This window comes from Ovis aries, chromosome 6 (genome assembly GCF_016772045.2).
Source record: "Ovis aries strain OAR_USU_Benz2616 breed Rambouillet chromosome 6, ARS-UI_Ramb_v3.0, whole genome shotgun sequence".
Classification (NCBI taxonomy): domain Eukaryota; kingdom Metazoa; phylum Chordata; class Mammalia; order Artiodactyla; family Bovidae; genus Ovis; species Ovis aries.
The window spans coordinates 90473330-90485427 of record NC_056059.1 but is presented as its reverse complement, the minus strand read 5'-3'; the positions used below and the strand labels follow the sequence as shown (position 1 = coordinate 90485427).

The following is a 12098-nucleotide window of genomic DNA, read 5'->3' as shown; positions in this document are numbered from 1 at the left end:
GAAAGCTGTGAGGGTGCCTTTGTGTTCCAGAAGATGCTTGATGCTGAGTCATCAAATCCCACCTCTCCTTCAAGAATAGGGGTGTTGAGATAGAGATAGTGCTTGGCAAGCCGGAGGCTTTCTCCTTATTCTAACAGATCCATTTTGTTGTTGTTTGTTGATCAGCCACTAAGTAGTGTTGGACTCTTTTGCAACTCCCATGAACTCCAGTTCATGGAGCTTGCCAGGTTCCTCTGTCCATGGGATTTCCCAGGCAAGAATACCTGAGTGGGTAGCCATTTCCTTCTCCAGGGGATCGTCCAGATCCAGGGATCCAGGAGAGTTCGTGAATTAAATAAATAAATGAAAATGCAATGAATAGACGAGTAAATGGAGATATTAAAAATATATATGTAGCATTCTTAAAGTAGCTCCTGGTGAGGCCAAACTCCCAGATATTCAACTAATTATATACGGAAAAGAGAAGCTTGTAAATTGGGAAATGCCTGAGGTTAACCACAGTGAGCTTTGGCTCTGGTCTGTCCAAGACTCCAACAATCGGCTGAAATAAGAGAACCTGGAATTCCAGAGCGGTCCGGAGCTCTGATTCTCGCCCCGTGGGCTCCAAGAGTTTAGAGCCGGCCTCCCCCTGGGCCGCCCGCAGGCCCCATATCTCGGACCTCTCCAGGTGCCCTCCCAACCTCCTCGACTTCCCCGGGGGAGGGAAATGAACCGCCAGGTGCGACCCAGTAGGGGGAGTGGGTGAGCCGGCCCCAGGGCAGCCCGAAAGTGTCCCGGAGTGTGGGTGTGGGTGTGGGGTAACTTGGGTGGGAACGGCGTGGAGGTCACCGCAGCGGAGTCCTGCGCCCGGTCGGTGGGGTGTGTGCCACGGGAGTGAGGATAAATAGGAGGCTCCCTCCTCCCGGCGACACTCGCCGAACCTCCCGGCCGCCTGCCCTGGGTATTTGCCCGCGCGGTAGCCCGGGTGCCAGCCTGGGGAGTAGTTTCGCTTCCTGCTGGCTCCGGGCATTCGTTTCCAGGCACCCGGTCGGGCGCTCGCGGCTCGGGAAGGGGGCGCAGGAGGAGGCGGGAGGCTCGTCTAGGGGCTGCGCGGCCCCGCAGCACGGTTGATGGCCCGGGCCGCCCCGGGTAGCGGCGCCAGCCCCCTGCCCCTGCTCCCGGCCCTCGCCTTGGGTAAGTGGCCGCACTGGGCACTGGAGACCCGGGAGGAGAGTCTCGGGTGGAGTCGCAAGGAGGGCAAATCTTCCGCGCTGGCGTTTGGACTCCGAGAGCGCCCTGCGGCTGGCAGGGGCGGGTCGAAGAACTTGCAGGATTTTGGGTAGCTGGAGGATCCAGCAATTGGACACCTGGGGCTGCACCTGCTGCAGCGGCCCTGGGCCCAGGGGGCGGCCCGAGGGCGGCAAGGATCCTGCTGGCAGGGGCCAAGCGGAGGGCAGGGGCGCATATGCCCGCGAGCGAGGAGTGGTGGCAGGGAAATCCACTAAAGTGGGAGCCTGGGAGACTAGACCTAGAAGACATCCCGGGGAGGAGGAGGAAAAGGAACTCCTTGGCTGGCGATGCAGGCCTTGGGGAGTGTGGAGCCTGGTGGAGAGCTATTTGCCTGTGTGTGCGCCCTGGGCGGGTACTAGAGGTAGGAGGGGGAGGACCTGGGAGGCAGAGGGAGCTGAAGAGGGCCCGGGGAAGAATTATTACACTCCCTTGTTGCTGGCCAAGTTAGGGGGAACAGGAGAAGGGGAGGAAAAAAGACTCAACTTTTGAGATCCTCTGGGTCTTCTGCTGCGGATAGGAAAGTAAAGAAAAAGGAGATGAGGTATTTCACTGAGGGCTAGTACTACTGATGAAACACATAGATGCTCCACTTAGAATATATGATTTCCTATTTTAAGGAGAAATTGCAGAGAGAAGACTTTTCTTCACCTCGAAGGTGAAACCTGAGTGGGTAGGTTAGGGACTACTGGGTGTGGTCACCTGTTAGGGAAGAGTGGTTAATGGAAGCAGTGGCAGGGTGCCTGGGATTCCCTGGAGGCTCTCCTCACCTCCTTGGGAGTCAGGGCTGGCAGAGAGAGAGCTGCAGCTTCGGATGCTGGCGACTTTATAGAGCTGGAAGCAAGGCTCCCCTCGCCCTCCAGTATGGGAAAGTAGCAGGAAGATACTCAGGTGGGAAGATCCTACTACTTCAAGGTGTCCCCTCTGCGTCCTGATCATTGGAGGTAGGGGGTGCGGGCAGAGGGATGGGCAACTGGCAGTATTCTGTAGTCCTGGCTGGGACGAGCGGGAGGGACGTCTGGACTTGGAGCACCAGTGTGACAGCTGAAGTGTCTGTGTGAAGGGGACACTATCTTCCAGTCTGGAAAGGACTGGGCTTTCTCTTATGGAGGAAAAGAGGTGAGGTCTAAATGAAAACTTCCATTTGGCTGTGTTCTTGGAGTCAGATTGATGCCTAAAAGGTGTCATGGCCTTGGTTGGAAGTAGATCAGACTTAGACCATGGTTAGAGAGAAAGAACTGATTTACAGAGCCTGCAGAGGGAGAAGTCAGAAATAATTTAGAGATGGAGTGATGTGGAGCCTGAAGAAGGGCAGTGAGCCTGAGAGGTAGGGCTAGAGACAGTACTATGCTTTTACCAGCATCACTTGGGTGAAACTAGCATTTTCTTCCTCTGTTTTATCTGCTTTGTCCTACTGTCAAAGTGTTCACTGAGAATCTGCTACAGTGAGCAAGAGGCTAGAGCATATTAGGATGGGGGTGGGAAGAGGGCTCAAGAGAGTCTTAAAACATGATTCTTGACCTAAAAGATAGGTGTTAAATTTAGAAACGCAGGACTAACAGATATGAAACAATAGGAGAAAATGTCATGAAACCAGAGAAAGGAGAACTCAATAGAGAGGAATGGAACAGTGGGGACGCTGCATGGAGGACTTGAGTGGGTTGGATTGGAGCTTGGCTGGGTTTGAAATAGTTAAGAGAGAGGGAGGGCCTCCTGATGGCTCAGCTGGTGAAGGATCCACCTGCCAGTGCAGGAGACCCAAGAGACACAGGTTTGGTCCTTGGGTCGGGAGGATCCCCTGAAGAAGGAAATGGCAACCTGCCCCAGTATTCTTGCCTGGAAAATCCCATGGACAGAGGAGCCTGGTGGGTTACAGTTCATGGGGTTGCAAAGAGTTGGACACAACTGAGCGTGTGTGCACACATACACAGACAGATTCACACATACACACACACATACAATTTGAAATAGTGGAGAGAGGGGCAGGAGAAGGGGGAAAAGTATTTACCAAAGTGTTGGTGATGGGAATGAGATCAATTTCCTGGAGTCTGCTTGCCAGAAAGTAGAATTGATGAGAGGCAGACAGATTATGAAGAGCCAAAAGAAGCCAGATTAAAATATTTTGATGAATCAGTAAACAATTAAACATACACCATCATAAGTCTTGAATGCAGAGTGATATAATGCAAACAATGATTTAAGGAGACAAGCCTGGCAGTGAAGTGCAGTGTGAAAGGAGAGGGGGCCAGAGTACATGATTGTCTCATAGATATAATCCAGGCAAGAGCTGATTTGGGACAAAGATTAGGGTGATGTGCCTGCAGAAATGGCTATAGTAGAAATAACTATTCCAGGTTGATGGGCATTCTTTCCTATTAACTATCACATGGTGCTTTTTAATTTTTTCTCAAAACTTGTCAAAAGGCAGAAATGAAAAAGCAAAACCAAACAGAGCTCTGATCCAGTGCTCTTGTAACTGAGGGTAAGCTAAGTGTGCAACTGCCTTGTTGAATGTTTGGCTTAGTGAATTGAATTCAGTCTTGAGATTCCCTAAGAGGCTCCACTCCTTGCAAAATGCCAAAGGATGTAATTTGTTGACCTCAGTGTTTCCATTAAGTGGTTCTATTTCTCTCACACATACTTAATTTTTAAGTCTCATTCCTAATTTAAGTCACATGTTATTTTATTTACTTCTTGAAAAGAATGTGAGCAATGGCTTGTGTGATATTCTAGTGTGTGTGTGTGTGTGTGTGTGTGTGTGTGTGTGTGTGTGTCTCATAGCAAAAGTGCCTTGAGAGCTGGCAGTGAACAGACATGAGACCTGGTTCCAGCTCTGCCATTCCATGACTCTGAGATGTCTGTAAATTGCAATTTTCTGGGCATTGTTTTTCTCATTCTGTAAAGTAAAGAGGTTACTTTAGATGAGACTAAGGTCCTTATCAACTTGACACTTTGCTGATCTTTTAAAAAAATATTTATTTATTTGGCTGCCCTGGGTCTTAGCTGCAGCATTTGGGATCTTTGATCTTTGTTAGACTTGTAGGCTCTTTAGCCGTGGCATGTGGACTCTTCTTAGTTGAGGCATGTGGGATCTAGTTCCCTGACTAGGGTTCAAACCTGGGCCTCCTGCAATGGGAGTGTGAAATCTTAGCCACTGGACCACCAGGGATGTTCCAACACTCTCCTGATCTTTAACCAACATTTCTCCTGGGAATTTAAGAGCAAAATCTTTCTACAATAACATTTAATTTCCAGTTACTTGTAATGGATTCTGTTTCCTATAAACTTTATCTTTACAAAAAAGAATCATACATGCTCCTTTCTTTAATAAATATAGTAAAAGGGCAATAACTTTGTTTAAAGTTTTTTTTTAATTTTGAAGAAGTTGGATTCCTTATAAATTTCTCCTTCTCATCCATTGCTATAACAGGCTAAAGCTAAAATCCTAACCAGTGAAAAAGGGAAAAAATGCTTTATAAAAAACAATGAATGAGTTTTAAGATCAAAAATATGTTCTGCTCCTTATAAACATCTGCACCATTAATATATGTAAGTTGTTTTTTTCTTCTTGAAGATATGAATGTATTCATGATGTAATATCTGACTCAAGTTGTAAAGCAGGTAGGTGGCAGCAAGTAAAATTCTCATTATAGAAAGGAAGTAGCTGAAGGCCCACACAGTGAGGATTTTAGGGTTTGCCTCTTCAGTTATGCTTTTTTGGCTTAGAAAAGCCTTGGAGTTTTTTCTTTCCTTTTCAAAAATTCCAGGTTTCATAGGCCACACTTGCATATTAACAAGTGTTACAAATCGAATTTTGCTATTGCTCCAGTCTCAGTTGTTGTGTGGAAATTCCCAAATAATTCTGCAAGAAAGACCCCAGTACTGCAGACAGGCTTTGTTGTGCCCACTGAAAATGGCTCCGCCAACTTGGCCTGCAAATATCTGTGCTAAAGTCAAAGGTGCCCAGGAAAGAGAGTGCCTGTGTCTGTCCACACCCTGGGCATTGTTCCATCTCTGCTGAGACTGCTCGCCCCAGTTCCGTGTACTCTTGAAATCTGTGGAGAGCCCGGTGGGAAAGCCTCCTCTTGTTTTCTCTCACTCTTCCTGTAGCTCAGATGGTAAAGAATCTGCCTGCAATGCAGGAGATGGGGTTTCAATCCCTGGGTCAGGAAGATCCCCTGGAAAAGGAAATGGCAACCCACTCCAGTATTCTTGCCTGAAGAATTCCCATGGACAGAGGAGCCTGGTGGGTTACAGTCATGGGATTGCAAAGAGTTGGGCATAACTAAGCGACTAACACACATACTAATAGAAGTCAGCTCATGTCAGGACACAGGCATGAATACTACTAGGAGCCTAGGTTAGAGGTGAGTCAGTGAAACAGGTACCAAACTGAAGCCTGAGGCACCCATCTAAACCATGATTATCAGCTTTGGCACAGTGGTAAGGAATCTGCCTGCTAGTGCAGGAGACTCAAGAGACACAGGTTCAACTCCTGGACTGGGAAGATCCCCTGGAATAGGAAATGGCAACCCACTCCAGTATTCTTGCCTGGAAAATTCCATGGACAGAGGAGCCTGGCTGGGCTACAGTCCATGGGATCCCAGAGAGTCAGACTTGATTGAGCAAAGGGTATAGCACGCTGTTACAATTAGTGTCTTCCTAGGGTAGTCCAAATAGATTATCCAGAATCTGAGCTGCAGGCAGTTTAGGCTTAATCCATAATCCTGATACACTTCCAAATTTGTAGACAACCCTTGGATCCACAAAGAATCCATATTCTAGTTGGTCAAGAGTCTCCCAAAATAAAATTTAAGAGGAAAGCAATCTGATTAAAATGGCTATACTTTTTGCTGCTAATGATTGCTAACTTGCTCAGGCATATTTGTATCTTAAAAAAAGGAATCTTGGTAGCTCACATGAATCTGTACTTGCTATATTTTTTTACAAAAGATTTTTTAGATGGTTGGAGAGAGATGGGGTATTCCATCTTAACTAGTATCAGTTAGGCAGTAACCTACATTGATTATCAGCAACACCAAGTCAAATAGCCAAGAAGTACTTTTATGCATTCTTTATGTTTGTTTTTAAAGGATATGTACTATAGCATTTGGGCTTCCCCAGTGGCTCAGTGGTAAAAAATCCATCTGCAATACAAGAGCTGAAGGAAATGCTGGTTCAATCCCTGGGTGCAGAAGATCCCCTTGAGGAAGGCATGGAAAGCCACTCCAATATTCTTGCCTGGAGAATCCCATGGACAGAGGAGCTGGGTGGGCGATAGTCATTAGGGCCACAAAGAGTTGTACACGATTGAAGCGACTGAGCACACACAGTATAGTATTTACCTGACCTCCAGACCAGAATCGCTGATTCCAAAACAGTGACAGAAAGTATGACAGTGTTTGTGTCCAGGCTTCTTATTTCAAAGCGCCCCAATTGGTTGTATAATAGGATGAGTTACTGATATAGCGTTTCTCTTTGCAAAGAGCTTCCCCAGTGGGTCAGTGGTGAAGAATCTGCCTACAATGCAAGAGATGCAGGTTCAATTCCTGAGCCAAAAATATCCCCCGGAGAAGGACATGGCAACTCACTCCCGTATTCTTGCCTGGGAAAGCCCATGGACAGAGGAACCTGGTGGGCTGCAGGCCATGGGGTCCCAAAGGAATCGGACATGACTTTGTGACTAAACCACAGCTCTGCAAAATCGTGGATTTATTCATTAATTTAGCCTTATCTTTGAGATGTATAAAAAGTGCATGGCACATAGTAGGAGCTGAAAACATGCTAGTTTTTGGTGAATGAATGAATGAGTGCAAGTGGCTGTTGGTGACAGTGCCCAGGCATGAAGGGAAGAATAGTTTCAGTAAAGAAAACAGCTGTTTCTTGTTGCCAAAACATGCTCACAACTCAGAGATGATGTAGAAGGACACATTTCTTCATCTCTTCTTACTTGGAACTCGCCTCCGGTGGTGCTAGAGATGCCTTCACAAAGGGACTTTATTTGGCAAATAGTAAGTTTACTTGTGTTTTAGGTTCAGAACTGCTACTTGTGTCTCACACGTTTGGTTGAAGGGCAGATCTCATCAGTCAAAATACAGGCTTTTAGAGCAGGTGTTTAAAGCAGGGAGGGAAATGCATTGGACTCAGGGCATTCTCCATTGGTTCATTAAAGAAAATGCCCTTTGGATTTTGTGAGGTGTGAGGTGACTTGCTCTCTTATATGATTAGAACTGTTCCTAACACATGTGTGTTTCATTAGCTGGGAGTAACGACTTGGTTATTTATGGGTTTCTGCTTAGTATTAAATATATGAAAACCTTTGATGGTTCCCATAGAAGTTGAGACAGATTTGCTGTGGAGGCTGAATGCAGTCTGACTTGTTAGTATTGAGGGAGTCTCTGACTTATCTAATATTATGTCAAAGTATTTCATAACTATCCACTATATGGATTCCTTGATGGTTAGATGTTAGCATTGTGAGCCAATGGCTCAGGCCTGTCCAGAGTAGGAGAAGAAGGTTTATTTCTTCCTCTAATGCAAACAGCCTAGTAGAAAGGACAGGGAATTCTCATCAGAGCTTAAATGAGGCCATTTGAGGAGACCCAGACTTGACTTGGGGGTTCCCAGGTGGTGCTAGTGATAAAGAACCTGCCTGTCAATGCAGGAGATATAAGAGACACTGGTTCAGTCCCTGGCTTGGGAAGATTCCCTGGAGAAGGGAATGGCAACCTACTCCTGTATTCTTGCCTGGAGAATCCCATGGACAGAGGAGACTGGTGGGCTATAGTCCATAGGGTCACAAAGAGTCAGAAATGACTGAAGTGACCTAGCAAGACTTGACTTGTTCATGACCACCTTCCTACTGGGTTTCTGGCATTTTCTGGCATTTGACTAGTCTAATCTCCTAGAGTGACTGACCCAAGACATTGCTATGTACTCAGATAACTGCTTAACCTTGGGTATGAAACCTCAGCATAATAACTCTTTACACTCTGGAGAACTTCACAATTGATAAAGTGTTTCCATATTAATACCATTACCTCACTGATCTTTACACCAAAAATAATAGCAGAGCAATTATGTAGTATGCATGTTGGGCACTATTCTAAATGTGTAATATCTGGTTTCATCCATGTAACACTATTCCCTGAACACACAAGCTAGACATAATGATGATTCCCATTTACGCTGAAGGATATGAGGCATAGAGGTGTTAAGTAACTTGTTCTGGCTTTATGAGCCTGAACAATGATGATGAAGTGGCAATGCCTGGATCACAGTAGCTAAGTATCTGTGGCTGAATGAGAAGGACAGCAGAGGATAAACACTAAAGCGCAATATGTATCACTGTATTTAAGAGGAACATAGTTCTTCTTATTTAAAAAGCATTTAAGTTTATTTTCCTACCGTCTTTGCTTTCCCTGCTGCCTACCCGCACATCTGTGGCATCCTTGGCTTGGGCTACGCCTCAGGTTCTTGGACTCTTGGCTCTTCCTCCCAGCCAGGAAACCTGCCCACTCATGTCCCAGGCCCAGGCCATTCCAGCTGGTAGTGAACAGTTGGCATTGATCAGGCCAGGTGTTTTCCTTTGGTCTGTGCCTAAAATCACTTTGACCATCCTAGTCTGATCCTGTCCTTAAACAAATGTGAACCTGTTGGGTGACTCCTGCACTTTCCTGGAATGCTTGCAACACTGTGACACTTAGGGAACGCTCCTTAGTGCAGATGGAGAGGGGTAATCTCGCTTTAGATTCCTCCTGATTGCATCTGTAGGCCTATTACTGAGAAGGAGTAAAAAGAGCATATTCTGAGTCAATGTGATGCTGTGGGCAAAAGAATAGATTCTGAGCTGGACCATCTAGGCATGACTCCCCTGGCGCTGTGGTTTAACAACTTCATCTTGGACAAATCTCTTAAACCCTCTTGGCATCAGTTTCTTCATCTGTAAAAGCTGACAGCAACAGAACTGAGATTGTTATGTGGACTGAGTGAGTTACTGCATAAGGCACTTAAGCTGTGCCTGCAATATAGTTAGTTCTAGATTAACACGGGCTGTTATAATGGATAATTGAAAAGCATAGATGAAAGTATTAATTTTAAAAATTGTAGATATTTTGATTCTGGGTATTTCTAAAATACAATCAGCACCTACCAACCTGTGGGAAAACTTTCCCTTGCCTTTATTTCTCAAATTCCTCTTCCCACTAGTTATGAAACAGGCAATAGATACAAATTCTCAAAAAGAGTTCTATTTTGGCTGGTTTTGATAGGAAGGAACAAATGTAAGAAATGGTGCTGCAAAATGCTTATCTGCTTTCTAAAAATAAAAAGTCTCAGTGGATTCTTCTTCAACTGCCAATTTTGATCCTAGTTTTGTGCAATGAAAAGCTTTCCAGCACTTGCCTGACATTGACCCCCAAACCCAGCATCTTAAGGTGAATCAGATAAAAAGTCATTCTTCACTAGCAGAGAAAAATAAAATATTTACAAGATAATTTTGATACTTTTAATCTCATCAAAATTAGGTTGTCTCATTTGTTAGGAGTTATGAAAATAATTACCTTATATAAAGAGAATAAACTGTCATTTTTGAAGAATGAATGATGATGCAATGTCAAAATTCATTTCTAAATGTCAGACAAATGGAAAATAACCTGGTTGTTTTAGAAAAGTTTTCTTTTGGCAGAATAACTTCTTCAGATGTTAAAGAGCCAAGAGCCCTGCATAAATATTAAGTTGTTCCATAATAATTGTCTTATAAGGTTGAGAAAGTTACTTAGTCTCTCTGTGCTACATTTTCTTATCTATAGAATGACAATGATGATAGTAGTACTTATCATCTAGAGACATGGGAGTGTATTGAGGATAAAATAGGATAATGCAGGAAAAGATTTTAGCAGATAATTGGCTAAAAATTGCTCAAAATTTATTAATATTCTTAACTTTATGAATATGTAGATAACTTTTAAATTATTTCATAGATGTGTCTAAAAAGGAAAAATAGAATCATTGTGTTCATTAAGCCTATTGGAGTGTTGTTTGTACTTTGATCAAAGGAAATTGCTATCATATTCACCACTGGAAGCATGCAAAGGAAAAAAATGAAGCAGAAATCTGCCTCATTATAACCATGTTTTCAACAGTTCCATTAGAATGTAAATGGGACTCATGATGTCAGGGGTTTTTATTTGATTTGTCACAGCTATATTCCCAGTACAGAGGAATATAGAATTGAGGATTCTTGTACATAGTAGATACTCTTACCTTAATTTAGGAAAATTTCTCCCAGTAGGGCTCTGAAAAAAATAGAATCAACTGCCTTGGGATGTGGTGAGCTTCGAGAGCCTGGATATGTCTGTGGTTTGGGTGGCATTTAGGAAGGTTGTATAGAGGTGATTCCCAGGTGAGGTAGGAGTTGGACCAAATGACCACCGAGGGTTCTTATGTCTCTGTGAATGATGGATGTTACTATGATGCCACTTCACTTTGGGGATACTTTGGAGGTTGGTAGATAGAGTTTCAAACTAAGAAACTGACGGCTGACTTCCCTGAGAGGAGAAGAGGTGGGACATTTGGAGGCCTTGGGGGCCAATGGTAAAGAATTCGAACAAGAAAATCACTTGTTCCCTCCCTCTCCCTGCCCCAAACTGTATTCAGTAACCATGTCTTTCCACAGCTATAATTATCAAGGTTAACACAACCAACAATGCCAATACAGCATCATGTACCCCTCATACGATGTGATGAAAGTATATCCTGGGATATAGTATCAACCCCATGCCATAGACTCAGTTTTTGCCTTAAAGACTCTGGACTCTATATTTTACCATTTGTTGGGATAATAATTATCACCTGGGATCCTATTGCAAAGGGAAAAAACCCTGACATAACTATAATTGATAAATTCTGTTGACTAAAATTTCAAATGTTATTATTTCAGGAGACACATTTATAAAATTGCCATCCTGTGATAGGAAACTTCCATGAGAAGATTCTCTACTCACTTTTAAATAAATGAAAATTACCCTGTAAGAGAGGGCAAGAAGGACAAAAATGTGACTTAGATGCCAGATGAAATGAATACACTTTTCATTGGCCCTGACAGAAGCATAACAAAATGCACTCTGTTCTTTCTTACTGATTTCTACCCAACAGCATCCACCCCTATTAAATACTTCTTGAGTGGTTTTCTAGATCAGTCAGATGCTTTATTCAGGATGTGGTGAACAGAGGTTGCAAAGTTTCAATTAGAAATACGAGGTGTGACTGTTTCTTAATGAGTCTTATTTTCATAGGTCACACAAGAAAATCAATTGAATTATTTCACAGTCACACCACACACATCAAGAAGGCCCTTGTTTCTTTAATAGTTCTGTGTATAATTCTTCACTCTGATTGGACATCTTTACGCATTGTCCCCCAGAGCATACTCAGCTCCTTTCTATGTCATTACCTTTGCTTCAGTTTGGTTCCAACTTCTTTTGTGAAACTTTTCCCAGTGATTTCTTCAGCTCAACACCTTGCCTCTTTTTGGAACGCTATTAGAATTTATTTTCTTTATAGTTATTTACCGTTAGTCACTCGGTTGTGTCCAGCTGCTTGTGACAACGTGGACTGTCGTCTACCAGTCTCTTCAGTCCATGGAATTCTCCAGGCAAGTCTCCTGGAAAAGGTATCCATTCCCTTCTCCAAGAGATCTTCTTGACCCAGGGATCGAACCCAGGACTCCTGCATTGCAGGCAGATTCTTTACCATCTGAGCCAATCAGGGGAGCCCTGGCACTTATAAATATACTGTCTGATATTGACTGACTGATATTTCTGGTCTCTGCG

The 12098-nt window shown here is 44.0% G+C and overlaps 1 protein-coding gene across 2 annotated transcripts in view; it reads left to right on the top strand.

Annotated features, from left to right (window-relative positions):
- The first annotated feature begins 799 nt into the window (after positions 1 to 799).
- Positions 800 to 12098, top strand: part of BTC (betacellulin) — a 48848-nt gene continuing 37549 nt past the window's right edge. For both annotated transcript variants that reach the window (XM_027971082.3, XM_027971079.3), the window contains exon 1: positions 800 to 1173. In XM_027971082.3, coding sequence (XP_027826883.1) covers positions 1110 to 1173 — 64 coding nt within the window. In that variant the 5' untranslated portion in view covers positions 800 to 1109. The remainder of the gene's footprint in view (positions 1174 to 12098) is intronic.